Below are 23,747 nucleotides of genomic sequence, written 5' to 3' on the forward strand. Positions count from 1 at the left end.
CCTTATCATATCTTCGAGACGTCTCACAGAATACGCCGCCAAGTGAATTGACCGTATATTTTGCGAGCGAAACTGCTTGCGTTGTATTATAATGAATTATTGTTTCCATGCACAAGTGCTTGTGCTCTTTTGAGATTACGTGCTGGCAATATTTGGTGCGATGACAGGTGTACCTTTCGAAACCTCCCACGTCAAGCCTGACCCTTTCACCGACATAATTTACTGCAATCCGACCCTCAGACACGCACTCAAGTGCAGCGTTCCCATTCTGCAGTCTAAAGGTAAGGTAAGGATGCAGGTTACTTGTAATGGCAGTTTCCTCATTGTGTTGGTTCTGGAAAGGTCGGTCTGTGACCAGCAACGATTACATTTAATCTTAGAGAAGCACAATAGCAATGGCATGTAGTGGAGTCATACTGCCATTCTCTCTAATTGATTGGGAGACAACACCACAGGTCAACAATACGAATATATACAAAATACACATCCCACAGCGCACTATTCAACAATCACGACATTACCGACTGCTCTCAGCATTTCTACGGCAAGAACAGCAACTAGGATTTGGATGTGGGTCTCACTCTCTGATTCCTCTTGTCCGGAGATCACCAGTTGTGAAGCAAAAAAAATGACCTTGCAGCACTTCAAACCGAATATAATTTACTTATTGATTTTGATAGGCTGGGTGGTTGACCCATCACTATGCTTAAGAGTGTCCAAACTCAACTAGACAGAGTTCCACATATCAATGGAAATTTCCCTATGTTTGGAATGGTGCACACTCTCTCCCTCCCACCCCCCCAGAGAGATGCGTCCTGCTTACCTAATTTCAGAAAGTATTAGGCACAAGTTGGCAAAAGCCAAGATATGGAGTCCCTAGAGTGTGTGTCGGGGTGTTAATAATAACAATAATTTTTGTGGAGTATTGCTGGAGTTAAACCAGCTTGCTGTTGTGAACATAGTCTGGAAAGTTTCCCTCCTCTACTCCAGCGGGCGGAGACCACCTTAGCCATTAGGGCTTTGGTTTGTGTGGTGAACAGAAGCTGAGTGGAAAGAACCACTGCAGTTATTGACTAATCTGCTCCTCCGAGTCTGGGTTATGAGCCAAGCTGGCTGGTCTGTCAATAGCAGAACCTTGGACTACAGTTCCTGGCTCAGGAACTGGGCTACTCAGAATACCGCAGAAGATTGACTCAACTCAGATATCCCGTGGTCAAGCACGTCACCTTGGAACCAGCTCAACCTCACAGAAACACTGCTTACCTCCCCTCCCCTCTACCCGCCAAGAAGGATCGGTTAAAAACTAACTAAACTAAACACCACGCACATCTGAACGTGTGGCTCAAAAGATTATTTTCCCCTTCAAATATATTTTAAAAAAACATTGTGGTGACATGCGTTGTGTTCATCAAGGCAAAGGTGTCCGTGCTGGTGAATGATGACTATTTTGCCACTTTTCTCACCGAATGTTTTCTAGGATAAATCTAGTTTTGTGGTCATGCAGGTTTTTTTCTCCCCGCCCCCCCCCCCTCCCTCTCTCCTTGTACAAACTTGTTCTGCCATTGTGGGTCTTTGCTCCCCTGATGATAGATTTGGGTGGAAGTTATTTTGACTTCAAAAGAGCACTGAATGAATAAAAAAAAAACAGAAACCATTGACCTCTTCCGAAAATGAACAGGAGGGTCGGGAGATCAATTGGTGGTATTTTCAAAAATGAGTTTCACTGAATCCATCGAAAATTAGGGCACATTAAACAACTTGCAAGGAAACATATAAAACAATTAGGGTTGGTGCTTTGGGAGTTGGCTAGTTGTAAGCAGCTGAATCTGATGAATGTGTTCTATAACAGTATGACAATGCGAGGTCCATAAATACAGCGTTGATAGAGAAATTGGTATTTTTTACATTGGGCTTACAATCCAATAAAATTCTATGAAACCATGAAACGTTTAAATAGTGACTTTCCCAACCCAACCGCAGCTAAGTGCCCAGAGTTCTTCTATACCCATGTCATTGCTTTGTTTCAATCTACGAGTACATTGATCTTGAAGACTTAATAAGAAAACGAGGCATGATTTTCAATAAAAACATCCAATGAGTCTTAAAATCCGGTGGGTTTCAAACATGGACTAACTGGAAATTAATTCAAGTGTAAGAGGGATGGCATTTAGATAAACTACGTACCTACTCTTAGCAATTACAAGACTTATTGCCTTTTTTTTGTTTGCAATGGCTTCCGGATCTCACTCGATAAAAGTTTCTTTGTCTTTTATCGAAGATCAAAGTTTCAGCAAAGAATGACGTTGGGGAGAGCCTTGTAAGAGCTTCTTTTCTTTTCTGAACGTGTTTTTTCCAGGAGTGACGTGTGCCGCTTTGTTACTGGATGCTGCGGGGAGATCGCACGTATTTGGAATGGTCTTTGTTCTTGTTCCTCCTGCCTCCTCCTCCTCCTCCTCCTCCTCCTAACATTCTCTTCCTCCCATTGGACTCCGCATTGCGGTGATTCTTGTTGAGCCTCAGTTTGTTCCGTTTCTTCTTTAAGTCTCTCTGCCACACCCTCTCGCAGTAGAAGTCCATCTTGGAAGGGTAGTTGATGAGAGCCATTATGTCTTTGTACCAGGGGTGAACGCCACGGGTGACATTCGGAAGGGAACGTTCTTTAATGGGACCACCCGCCCGGATATCCCCTTCGTACAAGTTCCCAAGTTGATTAGCGCTGACCACAAGTAGTTGCACTTTCACCAAAGTCCAACGGAAACCGTGGTCCTCGATTTCGCAGTGGTACACACCGGCATCTCGACGATCTATTTGCCGAATGAGCAAGCCTTGTTCTATAGGAATAATCTGATCCCCCAACGTAACCTGCAAGGTAAGATTCCATTGAACCGTATGAGCGTAAAATATTTTCTATACATATTAAAAAAAAACTTACTCCTCCAAGAGAAAAGGCTATTCTGGTGACTCGGGTCACTCCTTTCACTGTCCACATGCAATTATCCCATCATAAACTCCCCACCTTCCCCAACATAAGCTCCCTCCTAACTCGTTCATTTGATCTCCTAACCAAAAGGTTTCTCCTGAAACCCCAAAGGTAAATTAGGAGGACAGACAGTATATGTATCTATGTTCCTCCGCCCTTCAACTCTGTTCCAGCAACACGAATTATCATCCTCACTGAGTTTCGTTAAGAAACGTTCAGGAGTTATGGATGCAGTCAGTGCCTAGTAAATCAGCAGTCATGTGGCAACACCTTTTTTTTTGCACTTCTCTCTAATGAACTGGAGCAGAAGGAGTAAAATATGTACAACGTCAGTGTTGAAAACCGAGCCATTTTTGAAGAAATGCATCTTTGAAAAAAGACCTGCTTACCTCCTGAAGCCTCCCGTCATTCGACTCTAACAGCCACCTAACTGTCACATGCCGGGATTTGGGGAGGCATTCCAAATATGTGGCGTTTCCCTCGATGACAAATACCACCTTCTCCTCGGCCCCTGTATGCGTGACCCCTACAGGAAACGTGCAGAAAAGTGGGTTGATTCATTCTGAGGCCGGCGCCCACTAAATATGCAGTCAATTCACTTCACAGTATATTCCGTGAGGCGCTTCGAGACGTCTCGAAGACGTGATTAAGGGGCTGTATCAAAGGCGAGGATTATTATTATTATTCGATGCATCGCTAAAAACTTCAATTGCCAACACTCTTGGCTCAGAAATGGCTCACAACCTCAGCTGACGTTCCAGTGCAAGATTATTGAAGAGTACGTCACGAGCAAACACAAATTTTGGGTTGGAAATTCAGGGGTAACTTGGGAGTAGCATTTTGCAAAGTGCCTCTCCTTTGACATTACTAAGTTCTGCCGTGAATCGAGACATTCAACGGCAACAAACAACAAATTACATTTGTACAGCGCCTTTCATGTCAGGAGGACGTCCCAAGGCGCTAACGTGTGGCCGATGGAAACAATTGATGAACGTGTGCAACTTGTGTCATGGTGGGAAGAGGTTCCGAGTGGAATATTCTGATCCAGTCAACCCAACTTGAAACCGTAAACCTTTCACTCGGACTGGAACATTGACCCCAAGCTTTGAATCCAGAGGTCACCAGCCTGACCCGAAACAGATATCATGGAGAGGTTATGATTCCGAAATGTATTGTTTTCATTACCTTGGATAAACATTTCTTAAAAGTGTATGGGTCAATGCACAGACAGGGATCAGATGCTCTGCTTTCCAACTGTTGCTTGGGAATGGGGTTCGATTAGCTCAGACTCCCTGTGACCAAGTATTAACTCCACCCGTGCCAGTCCCGTTACTCTAGTTACATAACAAGTGAAAAGTTGACAGCAGAGTTGGCTGCACAATGAGCAGATTCACTATGTAGTCTGATGTGATCATTGCACAGAGTGGAGCCCTGTAGCTCAGTGGTTAGAGCGCTCGCCTCGCAATCGAGAGGACCCGGGTTCGATTCCCGGGCAGGACAGGGGGCGAAACGCTGGGCAAGTTTCCTTACTCCGCACACACTCCACTGTTTACCAGCAGTAAGTGGGGACCCGGTTGATGGTTGATTGGCGGATCGTTTTTATGGGATTAATAATCCCATCAAAATTAAAAAAAAACGCGCGGTCACTTAACCCACGACTGTTTGTGGGGACAGACGCTGCTGTGCGCAATCGGCTGCCGCGTTTCGCCGACAAAATATACAGTCAATTCACTTTACAGTATATCCTGTGAAGCGCTTTGAGACGTCTCGAAAACACAATAAGGCGCCATATCAAATGCAAGGATTATTATTATTATTATATCACCTCCAACACCGCTGGATATTCAAGGTGACTTAGAAGCTAGAGTGCTACAAGTGAGCAAGCACACAGACTCTGCCATTGACGCTCCCCACCAAGGCTCACACAGGAATGGGGGACATTTGACGAGGTTGCTGGGGAAGGCAACCTGTGGAACCGAAACCCGAGCAAAAGGAGTCCGGGAAACCAGGACCACAGAGGCATAAAGCGACTGGGGAATTAGAAAATTAGAAAAATAATTGGACGCACTAAATTCTTTTAAAAGCCTCCCAGATAGTTTTTACCACCCAAAAAAGTTGCATTTGTCCTTTGTGCCGTTTCCCTTTTGTTAACTAACGTTTCCTAAATGAATCGTCCTGTCTTTATCCAAATATTTCACAGACCCTTTCACCTTTAAATTGCCTTTTACATTGACTGCATGTTGATGTTGGCAGCGGGGCAAGCCCTGAAAACTGAGCTCATTTCGTCTTCTGGGGCTTCAGGGAGGGAAGCAATGTAGGAAAATTACCCGATTATTTGTTGATAACGCTTCCAAGAATTCTAAATAAACCTCAAAGAATTCGAAAGGCTTCTCTCTTTCTCTGCCGAGAGATCAATGATTTTGTCTCACGAAACAGTCACGTGACACTTACCTCCCTGGTCGAAGCACTGGGTCAAAGGGTCTCCATTCCGACTGACCTCTCGAGCGTGTCTTCTGCAAGCAAACAAAACAGTAAGGGGTCAGGTTCAACAGCAGCCCATTGAAGTCCCAATCCAAAGCATTCCCTTTCATGCTGTGTTTGATTTGAAAGGAATCCAGAAGCAAAGTCCAGGTGGCTTATGCAGATGACCTTATTACGTTGGGTTTTTTTTTTTGACAAGGGTTTCAGAACTTTTGAACGTTTATTAATCATTTATTTAAGAGTTGTCTTTTCTGCAGTTAGATGGAGGGACTATTGTGTTTAATCAAGTGATCCAGCCAACTTATATACCATATTAGAGTCTGGAATTTGGTACTTGTAGAAAACCGGCTAGTTGGAGCTTGACAGGTACAAGTGAGGAGAGATTAGAGGAGCAGTGCTCACAAATACAACTACACTGTAGTAATAATAATAATCCCGGCATTTGATACAGCGCCTTATCACGTCTTCGAGATGTCTCAAAGCGCTTCGCAGAATATACCGTAAAGTGAATTGACTGTATTTTGACGAAACGCAGCAGCCGATTGCACACGGTCCTTTGGGTGAAGAACTGCCTCCTGATTTTGTTCCTAAATGGCCCTAGCTCTAATTTTTGATTATTGGCTTACCTATGAGTAGTTTGCACGTATCTGCTGCAGGACTTCCCATTCCAGGTGCAGTAGGGATCCCTGGCAAGGCAGCACTCAGCGCAACCTTTACCGTACAGGTCACACTGGTAGAACGAGACCTGCGCCAAGCCACTCTTAGAGCCAAGGTAGAGCCAGTGCTGGAACACAATGTTAAGGGACTGGTCATTGTCAGTGATTGAAGCTCCCCCCCCCCCCGTCCCCACCGCCTCTCAAACATGTTGTACTGGATATCTGAAGTATCCATCGGATTGACCGCACTTCCAGGTCAATCGGGTCAATTATTGCTTCAAAGTATGGGTGATCCAACTGGCGGCCCAGGGGCCGCATCCGGACCACCAGGCGGTTACTTCGCCCCACCCCAATTATGTTGGCCCACCCGCTCCCTCCATAACCCGTAAATGTTAAGTTTCTGGCAGGGAAACACAAAAATATTGCTTATGTTTCTCAGATAGGGCAGCTGGCCCTCAGCAGGCCAATAGTGTTGGACCACCCTGGTGTAAGTGAAGGGTCTGGGGATCAACGGACAATTGAGGAACTGTTGTCTTCAAAATTGAGCTGTTTCCCTGATGTCACTGCCTGATGCTGGGGAATGGTTCCGTGGACACAGGCCAGCCTCGAGGGGGTCTCATTCTGCGAGTCAGAAAGTAACACCCTCTGACCTCACTCACAGAAGCCCAACATTATTTAACTCACAAACAGTGAAATCTGTTTTTCAGTATGTGCCACTTTCCAGGATGTATAACTTCCTATTTCGGTAATTACAGAATCATCAATGCAATACAAAATTACATTTGTACGGCACCTTTCACGTGGGGAGGATGTCCCAAGGCGCTGGACAGTCAGGGATTTGGACCCGAGCAGGGAGTTGGGATCAGGGAGGGTGGAGGGTAGGAGAGTGGCCAAAGGTGCAATCAAAGAGGAATCAGGATATAAGAATTTGCTAGGCGGAAGAAGACCAAGGTCCATCCAGTTCACCTCCCGCCATCCTGGCAGTTGCGCTCACGTGTCGAGTTTCAAACTACATACTGTATCCCGAGATATTATTTCCTAACAGAAATCGATCTAATTTGTTCTTGAAAGAATCGTCAATGGTGCATCAAACATAAAGGAAGTGGTCTTACCCGCTTTCTGGATAGGTTCATTGAAGTAATGGGGGATTTGTCCTGAGAAGGAAATAAATGCATTAAGGACATTTTCAAAACGTCACGGAAAATATGATTTTACATTTTTCCGTTCGCTTTTTATCGACGGCGGAAAAAAAAGGAACGATCACTAAATTACATGGAATACAGCGCGCAGAAATGTACAGTTTATCTTTAAGCATTGCCTCCCGTACAATGAATCAAGTTTTACTTCCACCAAGTTTAATCACGTGAGTGGGAAATAAAACAAGGACTAACTGGGTCATATAGCATATGTTAAATACAGATCAAAACTCCCTCCGTCCTGCCCTAACGATGGGGTTGAAATTCTGGTTAACAAACTGTATTGAAGCAAAGGTGTGTGGACAGTGATGTGTGCATTTTTATCTGCCAGAACGTTAATGGTACAATGTCAAACTCCGCCACTATCAAGCGCTCTGGGACACTAGCCTGCGAGAAGGGCGGTATAGAAATGAAAGTCGTTGTTTTAAGAACAAGTCTGACCCAAAACATCTCAAAACAATTGGCAGGAGACAGCTGCGTTAGTGCCAACTTTAGGGTAGTTTTCGGCTTGTGGCGGAGCAGATAGCTCTAAACTGCCCATCAGAAATATTTGCTCCAAGTATTGCAACAATGGTTCTGAACCCCAAAATGGTTTTGCATTATATTTTTAATTCCCCCCTCTCCCAGATTCCTTCATCCCACACCCACCCACATACACACACAATTATTTTGATCTTTTTTTCTCTTGTGTGTTGACCGAGGCCAACAGTAACACACTTCTCACTGTTCCATCTGAGAATAGGTAACTCAACACGCACTGTGTAATTTTAGCCCGGGATCATACAATAGCTTGAGTATTACCAACACAGCCCTGGTAATCCTGTAATTTAAACAATTTAATTAAACGACAAGTAGGATTATTGGAAGAATCCCATTGTCTGAGAATGTCTGGCTTTAGCCAGTTTTAGGAAATGTAATATTCTTGAATCAGAACTGTTGATGCAAAGTCTGGAGAAAGATCACACACGCGCACACACGCACAGGCGAAACTGCAACGAAACTGCATTGAAACAACAAAAAAAGGATTTTAATAAAAACACACCCCGCATCTAATCTACTGGCAATATTGAAATTCAAATCTGTGCATTCATGTAGGGATTTAGCACAGCAGGGTCCAGTTTGGATTTCCGATTTATCTGATGCCAAAATAGACTGGTGGCTAAAATCCACAACAAATGCGCTCTCACTCATCAGTCCTCTACTGAGCCCTGATAAATGCAGAAACCTGTACTTATTGGCAACACACACGGACCAGGAATTCTTTGGACTTTGTGCAAAAACAGCTTCTTTGAAACTAGCTTATTATTCAACGCCATGAATCTTAAATTACATTCTCGCCTCAGAACCTGGCTAGTTGAGGGTAGTATTCCGTTAGCTCTTACCAGGGTCTGGTACTTTAATATGGTCGATAATACAATACTGCCATTAACATTCCCCCCTCAATCCGTGTAATTTTCAATAGGAGTTAATAGGAAGGAACTTGACATCTTGAGAAAAATATGCCGTTAGATCAGTGGTGACCAACCTATGGGTTGTCAAGATGTGGCCCGACAAACATTTACACTAGTCTAGGTATGATAATAAACAATAATAAATAACAACAATAATCCTTGCATTTGATACAGCGCCTTATCACGTCTTCGAGACGTCGCAAAGCGTTACACAGAATACACCTTAAAGTGAGTTGACTGCATATTTTGTGGGCAAACGTCTGGGTTAAATCAATATTTTGTTTCCAGTAGCTACTGAGTGGCAATATTCCTGGTGCGGCCGTAAATCAAGAAGTATTCAATGAAGAAAAGATGTATTTGGTTAGCCGACCAAACAGGTTGGCCACTATTGCTTCAGATGGAACAAGAGCTACAGATGTCATCTCTACATTTAGAGAAATATTTTGTCATATAATTTAAGAAATTACCACATACCTGGAATATTTCCAGCTCTTCGAGAATAATCTGTTCCACTTGTTGGTTCGGTTTAGAAACATAGATAGATTTCAGGACCACCCCAGTGTCTGCACGGAAATAATAACAGGATTATCGGCTGTTGTTTTCTAAAGCGGGATCTTCATGTTTTCATTGCCTCTGTAATCAGTGAGCGAAGAGCAGACATTCTAGTCTAGTAACATCAACAAGACCTTCTACTCCGTGCGCTTTGATCATTGCCCAAAGCAAGCACACAATCCCTCTTCGCAATGATTAAACTATTCTCGCTGAGTAGCCAAGACTGAAGTGGCACTTTCTAGTGAGGTGCAATTGAAGACAGCAAAAATAGATTCTAAACGGTTGATGTTTTCCCCCAAAGAACGACAAGAAAATAATGCTGGAATCTTTCAGGTCTTATTACCTGAAGGGGTCAGCAATACCCCAGGTCCTGAGATAAAATATTCAGACCAACACGAAATGATTTTGTTGTTGCACCCAATTCCTGACATCGGACCTCGCTGGAATGCTTCCAGTTTCTCCAGTGGCATCAAGTGATAAAGACAGCCAAACACAGCAATAAAATGCGAACGTTTATAAACTATTCTGGATAGTTTAATAATAATAATCTTCGCATTTGATTCACAAGGCCTTCGAGTTGAGTCGTCTCAAAGCGCTTTACAGGATGCGCTGTAAAGTGGAGAGACTGTGTATTTTTATGGGCGAAACCCACACCCGGTTTGTCCGCAGCAATGCCCCACAAACAGCCATGGAGTGAGTGACCGATGTTATTTGAGGGGGTGGAGTGGGGGGTGGGGGGGGTGGATTTATTGGCTAGGACACCAGGAGAGAAAAACTCTATTCGCTTTTCAAATAGCCCCGGGTATCTTGAACGTCCACCTGAACTGTCAGACAGGAGCTCGGTTTAACTTCTCATCCGAAGGACGGCACCTCCGACAGTGCAATCCCCCACCGCCCCCCCCAGCGCTGCAATGGAGTGTCAGCTGAGACAACATGACGCCAAGTCCCGATGTTGGACTTGAACCCACAATCTTCTGACTCAAGAGGCGAGAGCGCTGCCACTGAGCCAAGCACACATTTCGTGATAATCCTGACCGTTACGTAACAACAGAATCCGAGGTGTGGTTATATTCTCCGCCGATTGCCACACTCAGCCACCCACAGCAATGTATTCCTTTTTGAATCTGTAGCTCCCCATTAACCGAAGCTGATTGTCGCACATATTGCCTACCTGTTCCTACGAACATCACGTCATATTGTCCGTCCACTGCCTCAGCTCGATCCACGACGATCCGGGTGAACTTGTAGTCCACGCCGACTCTTACCAGCACCGGCTGCTGATTGATGGGGTAGACGGAGTGGTGCATCAGGGGGTGCGTGCGAATAAAGAAAATTGCCTCGTCTGGGTATTGCCGTGTGGACCTGTAATTCCCGTAGGTGCTGCTTGGACACTGGAGGAGAGAACCACACATGGTCTACGTCACACCTTCTGTCCGCAAATGCCTTTTGCCGCTGTGCCCAACTGGCTGCCGCGTTTCGCCCACAAAAACACACAGTCAATCCACTGTGCAATATATCCTGTGAAGCGCTTTGAGACGTCTCAATGACGTGATAAGGCGTTATATCAAATGCAAGGATTATTACTATTGATATTATTATTATAATAATAACGATAAGCCTTGCATTTGATATAGCGGCTTATCAAGTCTTCGAGACGTCTCAAAGCGCTTCAAAGGGTTGCTATCTGAGCTCTCGGACGTAATGCAGAAAATACCCGGATAAAGTGGTAAGTAACACTGAACGTTACAGGTCTTCTTCAAACAGTAAAGCCTGGGATAAAATGAAATTAAAATATAAAAGTTTTTTTTTTAGTAAACGAGGAAGAAGAGCGAGCTGACGGTTAAAGCGGTTGAACAGTGCAAATGATTTTAAAAAACATACTTAGAAGTACGGAGGGGAGAATTGGGTAAAAAAATGAGAAACTTAAGAGAATAAGGAAAGACTTCACCGTTCAAATACAATATGTCTCTACACCACACAAATGGGGAAATGAGTCCCAGATTGTGTTTATTCCGAACGCAAACAGGTTGAGCAGTTTTAACTATTGCTCAAAGACGCACGCACAAAAAAAGAACACAAAGAAAGGGCTCAAAACTGTTTGCAGCTGCAACAGCTAATGTGTCTACAGAAGGCCAACCACACCCATGGAATCGTCTGATCAGTACGCAGTGTGGGGTTCCTATGGGGAAGAGGTGAAGACGATAAGTATTGAGACACAAGACAAGATAAGAGAAACAAATGATGACTCCCGATGTGAAGAGAGACAAACAGTCGGATACAATCTGCTGAGATCACAAGTGGAGGAAGTGGTTTTGCAGACAGCAGCCAGAAAAGTCATTAAACCAAATAGCAATAAAGTGTTGTGCGTGCAGTGCAAATTGTGCAGAAGATAACGCGAAATAAGATTTGGATGATATCAACAATAAATGGCCTGAACGTATGGGGGCTGGTGAGCAGTTTCAGAGAAAAGGCTGCAAATCTGGATTGCTTCCCTCTACTATCTGGGAGCGTGGAAAGAATGAGCAGGATAATTAACTTCAATGACCGGTTAGGAAAACCAGGTGGATGCGAGGAAGCTGAGTCTGTAGATTCGACTCGGAGGGGAATTTTTTTTTATGGACAGAATGATTTACACTGAACCCTGTCATGCAACGTGAAGAGAGACAAATGATGGGAGACAAGGAGTAGGCTTGATGCACTGAATGCCCTCATCTCGTTCCATTTATTCCTCATTCCCTTACTATGCTCCAGAACCGAAATACTCCCTAAGCCACAGCTGCGCCCTACCCATTGTAATATTGAATTACAGTTATAAATCCAAGAGACGCAGCACTTGCACTGCCAGTCAATAGTGCGCTATTCACTCGCACAACACTGGGCTTTGTCCTCTGTCTGAGGACGCACACAAAGACAACGCAGGGTCCACTTACCGTTCCAGGGCGAGGGAAAGGTACACGTCCAGGGTACGGCACCCACTTGTAGTCCGGCCCCTCTTTGTGCGAAAACTGCCCCTTGAAAGCCATCACTATGTCTTCCATCTGGTAGACGCACACGGCGGAGCCATTGAGAATATTGCTGTAAAATAGTAAAACGGCGAAGAGGTGGGTGGGGGGAAAAATAGCGTTGAATTATTTCTCAGAACGTTTAATCGACTTTATGTCTGTTTCGTCTGATTTTAACAAGCTGTTCCTCATCCCCTACCCCTGCCTGCCCTCCACACCCACCCACGCCCCCTCCTGATCCCAACCCCCTTGCTCAGGTCCAAATCCCTAGACTGTCCAGCGACTTGGGACATCCTCCCGGCCTGAAAGGTAATCCTTCTGTCATTTGCTGATGTTCCTGAACCTTATCTGGTGATCCCCATTTGACTTATACAGATGGCAGGTGGATAAGATCATGGCTTGGCTGTAATAGATAATAATAATAATAATATAATACAATAATAATCCTTCTGTTTGATGTCGCACCTTATCACGTCTTTGAGACGCCTCAAATCTCAAATCATAGATCCTATGGTTAAATCACTCCCACACAAAGATTTACGACTCTTAACGACATCCTAATTGAGACTGGCTATCTCACCGGCGTTTACCGCACCTCGGTAGCACAAGACACCGTCTTGCTGAGTCCTTGGGCCACCCCGAAGAAGATATTTACTCAAGGCGAGGCTATTTTATTTCAAATGGTGATAAAAACAGCCACAAGCCGGAAAGAATTCAAAGTATTTTATCAGCAAAGGCAGCAGGTTTCGAAAAGAAAACATTCCTGGAATATAAATAGCCTGGGGACGTTACGCTGCACTATTTAAAACATTAATGATCATGGGTGATTGACATCAATTAAAAGACGGAGATGGAAGTTCTGATAGCTTTGAAACTCACAGTGTAGGTATCCTGCTAAAGGTGGAGGGTTCAACTCCCCCCTTCCCCCGACCCCCCCCACCCCCCCCCAACCCAATTATTTTCACTGCTAATCTGTGCAAATTCATTTAAGGACCATTAAAAGTCGGTTAAAGGTTACTCAGGAAGTAAAAACCCGGGTATTTTCGGAAGCGTTCAGGTTTAGGGCATTCTTTTCTTTCAAAACGTTTGAAAAAATCGAGCTGGGGAACGATAAGGTCCAGGATTGTAACACGAAGAAAGTAGGTGAAAATCAGGAGTTAATCTGAAACACTCCTTTAACCCACGTATCCCGATACTGGTTTACCTACACTGCCCGCTCCCAGCAAAGCAACCAAAGGGTTAGTCCCCACACGCGCGTGAGGAAAACTGGTGAGAAACAAAGCCATCGTTTCGTGAACCAACATTCCAAGCGCTAGCGTGGACGAGCGGGCCACATGAATGCAAGTTGTTGTTGTTGTTGCTGTTCTTGCAGCGAGGTGAGTTCCTACGCACAGTCACGCACGTTCGTCTAAACGAAACAGACGCACTTGGAGTTCAAAAGTGAAATTGACCGAACATGCTACGTATTTGTCAGTGCTCCTTAAAAAGTATTTCACTCGAGTCTCCGCTGAGGAACGTGTAATAGAATAAGTACTCCTAAGTTTCCTAAATTGTTCCTCCAGCTACGCCCGCCGTATGAGTCAGGATCCAGGGAGAGCCGGATTTCTCTGGAAACACTGCCAACCAGACTTTGCTATCAAGCCATCACAGGCTTTGAAGAAAAGGCTTTGTAGTTTTCTAATTGTGTGCCGCCTGTACAAGGGGGCGCTTGTGGATTCTCAGATAAGGAACACTGGGCTGCGGACAGCTTTTGTTCATGTCAATTAACATGACGTTCTGGGTGGGATTCTTGAGGATGTTACATCAGTTATGGGATAAGAAAGTTTCAATGTCAGTCCTCCCGCCAGCTATATCTTGGCAGAATAGCAGGTACTCACACTGACAGGTGAGTAATGATCCGATCTCAATTAGCCACAACCCAAGTCGCTGCCTTCTGGATTAACCCCCATACTCTCTTTCTGCAGGAGGTGGGACAGAGAGAAGATTGGCCCAACTGGTTGAGTCGGTGGACAAAGACCCGAATGAGCTGAGCTGCATGCAGAACTCGTTAGATAAAAAATAATTAATAATAATTTGGTGACTTCAATCCATGACTGTTTGTGGGACGCCGCTGTGCGCAATTGGCTGCCGCGTTTCGCCCAACAAAATATACAGTCACTACGCTTTGCAGTGTATCCTGTGAAGCGCTTTGAAAGTCACGAAGACGTGACAAGGCACTGTATCAAATGCAAGGATTATTATTATCAGTAGAAAATTCACGACTGAGTTTCAACTTAATTTCTCTCACTAATTTTCTCCCTTCGCCTACCGTTGCTGACAGACCAGGCAGCCTGACTCGGAGAGGCAGAAACAGTCACTGGGATTCCTCCCACTCACTTCCAGTTAATCCTGCAAGTCAAAGTCCTTATGGATAAATATGGCCCCAGGTGGACGAAAAGTGGGAAGCTCCCGGACAGTGTTGGCAATGGCAAGTCGTGTGTTTTCAGGACCTTAAACTTCAACCATATCCCCAACGCACACTTTGAGGTCACCCAAGCCTTGGCTCTTACCGACCTCCACCTAATACTTTGCGGTATTAGATAAGCAGGTCGTGTCTCTCACTGGGTACGTCTCCAGACAAATGGGAAATTTTTCTATTCGTATGTGAAACGCTCAGTGTATGTTTGGATACTCTTAAGCATGATGACCAAACAAATCTTAAATTCAAAGACAAAATGGTCTCGCAGGCACAGACGAGGTGGATTTCGGGCCTCGGTTGCCTTGGATACCCTATCGTAACACAACAACCTGATTCTGCTGTGCAGGCATTGGAGTCTCAAAATTAAGTGACATTGAGTATTTGGCTTGAAGTGGATCCCTTGTGAAACGCTGTTAATTAGATTCTATCGTACAGTTTACGGATGACAGTATTTGACAAGTCACTGATGGAACCTTTCTCCAGGGCTGCAGTGCAGCTGCTGCCGGGCTCCAGTTTCTCCTCATTACTATTTGACCTCCTCACCTGGATGTGGTGAAAACTCCAAAGATTCGTGGATTCTTCTCGTCTCTTCCACGGAGCACAAAGATATCCTCTGCACCAAAGAAAGAGAGGAGCGAAAGAGAGAAAGAAAGAGTGTCAACTGCAGTGTAAACATCAACGGGAAAATATTTATGTTGATCCTTGAACCAAGTTTTATAAAGCATCTAGAATAATAATAATAATAATCCTCGCATTTGATACAACGCCTTATCACGTCTTCGAGACGTCTCAAATCGCTTCACAGGATATATCGGAACGGAATTGACTATGTTTTGTGGGCGAAACGCGGCAGCCAATTACGTACAGCAGCACAGTCTGGATTGAGTGACCGAATTATTATTATTATTTATTTTTGATCCAAGTGAGTCCAGCTAAGTGGTTCCTTTCTCACCGTTGAAGTCACTGAAACTATCGGCTGGAGGAAGAAGCCCGTTGGTCCGATAAATCAGGCTGATACTCACGCAGTTCATCAAAATGTGTTTGAATGCCCTCCGAGCTTTGAATGGAACAAACAAGACGTGCCTTCAGGAAGGTGCTCCATTTGTTAACGAGACTTCGCTGACCACCAATATCATTCTTCGGAGTGGAGGGGGGGGGGGAAAAAATAAAGGGGCCGTGAGTGTAACATCCACGGGCTATGTTATCACGCGATCGCCTACTGCAATTGATTCCCTCCCACAAGCTCAAAACTCAACGACACCGATGCTAAAGAGTCGGAAACTCAGCTGCTCACCTACCTTGCAAACCCGAGCCACTCGCGAGTAAATCACCTTCCCATTCCCACCGTCTGCCTCTTGTGCACGCTCAGTGAAGAACAGATACACCTTGTCGTCCTCCTCATTGTTGCTCTCCGCGTTTGCGTGAACCTTCACAAACCTCGGGTCTGAAACGAGAAGTGGGGGGGAGATCAGTCGGAAGCCGTTGATTGGGAACATGCGGTTACTCAGTGGCTAACGTTGGAATGAAGGGCACACACAAGGAACGATAGCGCCCGTCCCCAGTGAGTGAGTAAACTTTTTTTAACATCTTGTTATATTTTGCAAAGTGTCCACAACATTATTAAGCATTTAGTAATCCTCCAGTGACACACACCAGCTCCTGAGTCCAATGATACGGTGAGTGATAAAAGTATAATAAAGTAAAAAAAAAAAATTTTTTTTTAAAAAAATATTTGCGGACTTAATCCACGACTGTTTGTGGGACACTGCTGTGCGTAATTTTCTCCCGTAAAATATACAGTCAATTCACTTTACAGTATATATTCTTTGAAGCGCTTTGAGACGTCTCGAAGACGCGATAAGGCCTATATCAAATCCAAGGATTCGTATTATTGTTAGTATTATATTTTGCACCCTAATAATGAGTTAACATTATATGTTTATATATTTTGTTGACGTCTTTAATGTCTCTCAAGATGCAGGATGGCAGTGATGGGAAATAAAATTGTTTTCCATTTGTTGGCGCTATAAGACCCAGCTCAAAAGATTCCCAGATGATGCACTTCACACATTAAATACAAACAAAAGCTTGTTCTGCCCCATAATCATACCTTAATCCCAATTTAATGAGAACCACCCCTTCAATACACCAGTGTGACATCTCTCATTCCCTGAAACAGTCATCTTTATGGCCACCTTGAGTCAGATTTCCAATTTAATGCCTAATTAGCGGTGGTTTTGTTCTGTTTATTTTTGCTGACTCGAAATTGGGTTGAAAGAACCCAATTCATTTCACTTATCGCTCTTGCAGCAAGGGAACAGATTTCCAGCGCATCATCTGGTTTGATTTCTAAGGCAAAGGAAGACATTAAATTCAGTCCCTTATCTACGCTGACTTAACCCACAATGAGGGCAGGCATTACACTCAAACACCTCTATGCTGAGGAGACAAAATAGGAGAGCGTTTCAATAACTATCCAGGGAACGCTGGTGTGTATATGTGCTTATAATAATAATAATAATAATAATCCTTGCATTTGATATAGCGCTTTTCACGTCAGGAGGACGTCCCAAAGCGCTTCACAGAACACACTGTAAAGTGAATTGACTGTATATTTGTGGGCGAACGCGGCAGCCAATTGCGCACAGCAATGTCCCACAAACAGTCGTAGATTGAAAATGACCAATTTAATTATTGTTTTGGGTTTTTTGGAGGGATTATTATTAGGCGTGTGGAGTAAGGAAACTTGCCCAAGGTTTCGCCCTGACTGGAATTGAACTCAGATCTCTCACTTGCAAAGCGAGTGCTCTAACCACTGAGCTACAGGACTCCACAATTGCTTGAATGTCGAGTGAGCATAAGATCAGGTTTCAATGCCCTGGTTGCCATTGTTAATTTGCCCCCACCACCCCCTGATCAGGTGAAAAATGATCGATTTTAGCTTAGTTCAAGTTTGGTTTTAATGTTTCTCTAAATAGTCACTCAAGGTCAGGACGTTTGCTCAGATGATACAAAAAGCTCAGCCGGGGTTAGGTGTGGGGGGAGGAGGGAAGTGACTGTAAGCACTGGTCGAAGAGGAAGGAAGGAAGGAAGGAAGGAAGGAAGGAAGGGGGCAAGGCAGAGGGATAGAGGAACGGTAAACCTAAGCTCACCTTGAAGCCACTTGGAGTCGTACTGCTCAGTGCGGATCACATGGCGACGTCCCAGACTGCGAAAGAATGCCACGTCCCGACTCATGAAGTCTGAGGATATTCCAGCGTACAGCTCTCCGTCTGTAAGTAAAACCGTGAGTGTGTGATTAGCGTACAGATTAGTACAGGTATAACGATTTGTAATAGTATCTCCTTACAAGTACAGAGGCTCTGACGGCAAAGCAATACACAACCGGTAAATACATTTAAGGCAAAAGAAACTGCAGATGCTGGAAATTTGAGCTAAAAGCAGAAGTGACTGGGAACACTCAGCAGGTCAGGTCAGGCAGCATCTATGGAGGGAGGAGAGTGAGTTAAAGTTTCAAGTCGATGACCTTTCATCTGAGACTGAATTTAACAGCCAGACAATGTCAAACGTGCGTTTGAAAAGTCTGAAAAGTGAAGGAGGGAGGAAGAGAGTCACAGAATGAAAAGAATCCACAGAAAACCATGCTGTGAGACCTGATATTGACCTGATGTTATCTCAGGGAGGAGGAGGAGGAGGAGGAGGGGAACTGTGTGCATGACAGGTTCGTTCAAACTTGCATGGAAACTTCACAGCAATGTCCTTGTAATATTTGATGTATTTGGCTCCACGGGTGGACCTGAGTCAAAGAGGGAGGTACAAGTGAAAGGGTAGCTAGACCCAGTTTTCTGCATGGCGTTTGGAGGAAGCCAAGTGTGCAATAAAAATGGCACAATCGGTAACTAAGAAACACCAGACTCTTCAACATATGGGTTCATTGTAGACTTGTGGGAAACACATGTTGCTATAAAACACTCTCCCACTACTTCTCCCTCCTAACCAAGTCTCTAATCTAACCTGTGGTCGGATTAATCTCTACCAAATGCCAGCCAAGCTCGGTATTTAGCATTCCGCGGGTCCCCACTTCTGGCCTAGGCCGTCATCGGCCAAATTGTTTGTTAAACATTAAACAAAAGAGAGAGAGAGAGAGAGAGAGAGTGAGAGGTTAAAGGAAAATAAAAACAGATGATAACTGAATGAGAATCCAGTGTGGCTCATTCTCATGTTGGTGAGAACAGAATCCAAGATGACTCTTCGTGTGGAACAATAGGAATCCAGAGATGCAGTTCATTTCTGACATGTGTCGGGGAGTCCTGTAGCATATTGGTTAGAGCACTCGCCTCGCAAGCGAGATGACCTGCATTCGATTCCCAGGCCGGGCAAAACCTTAGACAGGTCTCCTTACTCCACACGCCTCTGTTTACCTAGCAGTGAATAGGAACCAGGTGGTTAATCGATTGGCGGATCGGTTTGTGTGGGCAATAATCCCTCCAAAACTAATATAACTTTGGTCACTCAGTCCAGAACTAATCGTGGCCTACCACTGTGCGCAATTAGCTGCCATGTTTCACCCATAAAATATACCGTCACTACACATTGCAGTATATTCTGTGAAGCCCTTTGAGACGTCTCAACGATGTGATAAGGCTAAGGCGCTATATCAGATGCAAGGATTACTACTATTATTATTATTACTATTATTATATCAAGTGATTTCCCCCTGGGGAGCTGTCTTGAAAAACTGTAAAGCACCTGTGAGGATTAAATGTCAATGTGTACAATAACTGGGCCTTTGAAGATGGTGAGCGAGTTGAAGGTTCCTGCCTTCAGGACTTGAAAATCTCTTAATAGGTTCACCATCTGATAGGGGCCCCAAAGTTTTTGCGACTTGTTGAGAGCTGTGGTTCCAACAGGAAAGGCACAATTCTCAACAGCTGGATTGCCTGCAGCAGGAGAGGTGGGCAATCTGCTGGACATCAGTACGATGCCAGATGCCACACTCCACATTAAACATTTGGTTGGTACTAATGTAATTTTTAACAATTTGTATGATTTTAATTGCCGGACAATATCAATAGGCGCTGGAGCATGTCGCAAAGCTGCATCGCAATGAAACCATTTGGATAACGTTACAGAAAATGAATCAATCCATCCCTCTGTTGCGCTGCGAATACAAGAAGGTCGAGATCACGTAAAGTTTTTCGGTACTTCGCACGTTTCTTTCCAGACACAATAATGCAGTGCCTGAGCAGTTCGATTTGTTTTGAAACGTTTAACTGTTTGCGAAAGTGCTAGGTCGAAACACTTTCCTTTCATCTCTGGGACCTGGTTTCAATCTAGATCAAAATGGGCTGAAAGTCTCTCTTGGGATTCAATGTGAATTAAGTTCCGAACTGTATCAACCCAGATTCAAAGAACACACGTTCGCAGAACGATTGTCCATACTTTCACTGCGCCACAAATTACTACTAACATTGCAAAACCAACTCACTCAGAGATCCTCAGGACGGTTCGTGCCTGAAAGAGGTAAAGTTTCGCTGGGGAGGGAGCTTTCCTTTGCTTTGCATTCAACTTATTACATACAGCAAACAGGGGAAGTATCCCGTTCTTTCACCTCCGAGCACAATAAGTAATCTGGGGCTTTTGCCCTAGAAACTGTACACACGGGGGCAAGATTTTGTTCCCCTTTTAAACAGCCAATGGGTTTTTCCAAATATTTAACAAAAGGTGGCAGGGAATTGGGATTAGATTTGATAGCGCCAGTGGGGAGTTGGCTCAGTGAGCTGAATGGCCTCTTTTAATGTCTTTCGGGCTATCATTTCTGTGACAAGCTTCAACCAGGATAAATCGAAATGGTTGGGTTGCTTTTTTACAAGCTTTAGCTGGGTACCCACACGACCATTTGAAGGGGCCGTGCTATCATTTTGAGAAGTTTATTTCTGATCCTAGGAAAAGCAAACCTGCGCTAAAAGGCCACCTCGAATGCTGCTGGGCAAACATTTTGGAAAATGGATTATAATAATAATAAACCTTGCATTTGGTATTACGCCTTGTCACATCTTTAAGATGTCTCAAAGCGCGTTACAGGATATACTGTCAAGTAAATTGACTGTATATATGTTGTGGGCGAAATGCAGGAGCCAATTAGCTCGGCTATCTACATGGAAATAGTCTCTCTATTCATCTGAATGAACGGAGTTGCTCTGTGGCTGTCCAGCTTCACAGCTAGACTGATGGACAACTAACATTATGTCCCAGGTGTATTTTGTGCATCCTGTGTGTGTGTGTGTGTGTGTGTGAATCGGTCTTAATTCCCAAAACAAAACAGGACGCTAGGATTACGATCTGCTTGAAAACCGAGTCAATAAAGTCAATGAAAGCTCAGTCAATAAAGCTGGTGCGAGGGAGATTGGCATGGCTGTGAGATTATTACTCAGTCAACTTTTATATCAGAAGTGAGCCCACGGTAACCCTTTCCTGCGGTGATTTTGTGTGGCACGTTTTCAGGAACTTCAGAAAGCTCAGCGTAATACACAGAAAGAATTGCAGTCTTTTCTCTGAGGGGCAACACAAGAAGAGAACTTGCGGCCGGAGGCACTACAATTTCTTCCTGAAACACATCATATTGGAATATATGTTCCAATTAAAATAAACAGCCAGCTATGGGATGAAATTACTAGCATAAGCACATCAAAGATTCAATTAGCTCGGTTTCTTTTTGTGCCAAGTTCCTTGCCTCCGTCGAGTTTCTGATCCATTCTATGTATGATTTCTTGTAACGGGATTCTTCACTCAGTGCAGCTGTTGTACGAACTTGATTCAAATGTAATTTTGTTGTTCTTGTTGATTCAAATGCTGTCAAACATTGCTCTTACTATATTCCTGATTCTGATCACTATAACAATTTTTTGAGGGGGGTGGTGGGGGGGAAACACATTTCCTTTCCTCCAGATACTAACTTGCTTGGTGTACAGTTTGCTGTCATCTCTGTCATCTCAAAGAATTAATTGTTAATGTGACAACAGCCGGTTGGTATTGGCAGGTTAAGACTGTCCTGCCATAGAGCTATCACACTATGCTTGAACCTGACCCCCTTTCTCCTCCTCACACCACATACATTCAACCGCAGGAACTCTAGAATATTAATAATAATAATCCTTGCATTTGACACGGCGCCTTAGCACGTTATGCAGACGTCTCAAAGCGCTTCACGGAATACACTGTGAAGTGGATCGATCGTAAATCTTGTGGGCGAAACGCGGCAGCCGATTGCGCACAGCAGCGTCCGTCCCCACAAACAGCCGTGGATTGAGTGACCAAATTCCGTAAACTCAAGGTTGTTGCAATCAACTTGCCAACGTATTTATTTCCGAATAAAGCACAGACTGGCTGGGAGCAGAGCACAACTGACTAGCCAGGAACCAATATAATTGGGTCCTGTTGTCAATATAAATTGTGAAGACTGGAGCAGTGCCAGAACTTGCACTCTAGGCTTTAAGGAAATATCTCAAATATAATTCAAATGTCTGGCTTTTAAAATCAATGTCAGACCCATGTCTGTCTTGCAACATGGGAGGATTAATTGAGCTGTTATAGGGTTTGCAATGAAGTTTCATCAATAGCTAAATAATTCTTGGACTCAAAGCAGGATTTCTATTCCATTCCTTAGTTTGTGAATTAAGGAACAGCAATCCAATCATGCCTGGACGCACAACTTTGTTGTTTGCAAAACACGAAATAAATCTTTCCGATGTGCAATTGGCTTTAATGGTTATTAAAACCCGGGGAAAAAATGAATTTAAACAGCACTGCCGTAGACACAGAAATGAGATTGAAATATTGGCGACTTCAAAAGAAATAATACTTCACGGTTTTCACATGTTTTCCCAGCTTAATGGGTAACATGCAAAGGCTTTTATGGAGTTTCTGATAACATTCCAGTCTCCTTGCAATGAAGAACATGTCAATCAGATGATACGTGTTACTATGTGTAGAACTCGGCCATTTATACAGCCCACTGGCAGAGTGTTAGGTTGCAAAGCAAATGGTTGTGTACATAACAGCTGCCAGGCTTGTCAAGCTTTTGGAGTTCCAAAGCTCACAGCAATCTGTCCTCACTATAAATAATTCCTTGCGACGAGTGCCAGAACCGGCGATAGAATGGCTGTTTGTGTCGTGTGACTGGCAAGGAACAGACTGCGACTAATTTGCTGCTACTTGTGTGTCGCCTACTGGGTATCCGAGGAATCCTGGTATGTTCCCAACTGTTCACAATCGCCCAGCTGGATATTGTTTTTCATTTCTTATCGTCAATTTTCTCCCTTCAAATCAGAATAAAAAAGACTTTTTGCCTTCAGCGTGGACAAAGTGACGATCGGCAGATTATACAGATACAAGGAGCAATGCAGCCGAGCCCTTTACTGTCTACACAAGGGATCTCTGGAAGCTATTAGGAATTGAAACCCACCTGAAAAAATAATTCCTCCCTTATTCACCCTGGTGCAACCCCTTGTGATAATAATTTGGTTACTCAATCCATGACTGTTTGTGGGACAGTGCTGTGCGCAGTTGGCTGCCGCGTTTCACCCACAAAATATACAGTCAATTATTATTATTATTATATGGTTGTAGCTTTTCACGCTTGCACTTGTACCTTTGTAGCTGGGGGGGGGTTGGGGGGTGGGGGTTTATTTTTATTTCTGAATTGTGATGCAATGTGTTAACAAACTGCTCGTTCATGTCTGGGCCCAAATAGAACTCAAACTGACGGGGCAACAGCAACAAATTACATTTTACACAGTGTTTTCACATCAGGAAGACGTCCCAAAGTGCTGGACAGACAGGGATTTGGATCCAAGCTGGAGGTTGGGTTCAGGAAGGGTGGAGGGCAGGGAGGGCCGGGGTGGGAGGATGGCCGAAGGCGCGTTTGAAGAAGAGGGTCTTGAGACATGCCTTGAAGGAGGCGAGGGAGGGA

General features: G+C 44.2%; 1 protein-coding gene across 1 annotated transcript in view; it reads right to left on the reverse strand.

The window, feature by feature from the left end:
- Positions 1-878: 878 nt before the first annotated feature.
- Positions 879-23,747, reverse strand: part of sema3h (sema domain, immunoglobulin domain (Ig), short basic domain, secreted, (semaphorin) 3H) — a 52,674-nt gene continuing 29,805 nt past the window's right edge. The window contains exons 7-18 of the mRNA XM_007890469.2: positions 17,929-18,048; positions 16,075-16,220; positions 15,799-15,913; positions 15,320-15,389; positions 12,247-12,391; positions 10,488-10,707; positions 9,239-9,327; positions 7,230-7,271; positions 6,088-6,245; positions 5,432-5,493; positions 3,370-3,506; positions 879-2,862 (exon numbers count right to left, since the gene is read on the reverse strand). Of these exons, the coding sequence (XP_007888660.1) occupies positions 2,377-2,862; positions 3,370-3,506; positions 5,432-5,493; positions 6,088-6,245; positions 7,230-7,271; positions 9,239-9,327; positions 10,488-10,707; positions 12,247-12,391; positions 15,320-15,389; positions 15,799-15,913; positions 16,075-16,220; positions 17,929-18,048 (1,790 nt within the window). The 3' untranslated portion in view covers positions 879-2,376. The remainder of the gene's footprint in view (positions 2,863-3,369; positions 3,507-5,431; positions 5,494-6,087; positions 6,246-7,229; positions 7,272-9,238; positions 9,328-10,487; positions 10,708-12,246; positions 12,392-15,319; positions 15,390-15,798; positions 15,914-16,074; positions 16,221-17,928; positions 18,049-23,747) is intronic.

The sequence above is a fragment of the Callorhinchus milii genome, unplaced genomic scaffold (genome assembly GCF_018977255.1).
Source record: "Callorhinchus milii isolate IMCB2004 unplaced genomic scaffold, IMCB_Cmil_1.0 Scaffold12, whole genome shotgun sequence".
In the NCBI taxonomy this organism is placed as follows: Eukaryota; Metazoa; Chordata; class Chondrichthyes; order Chimaeriformes; family Callorhinchidae; genus Callorhinchus; species Callorhinchus milii.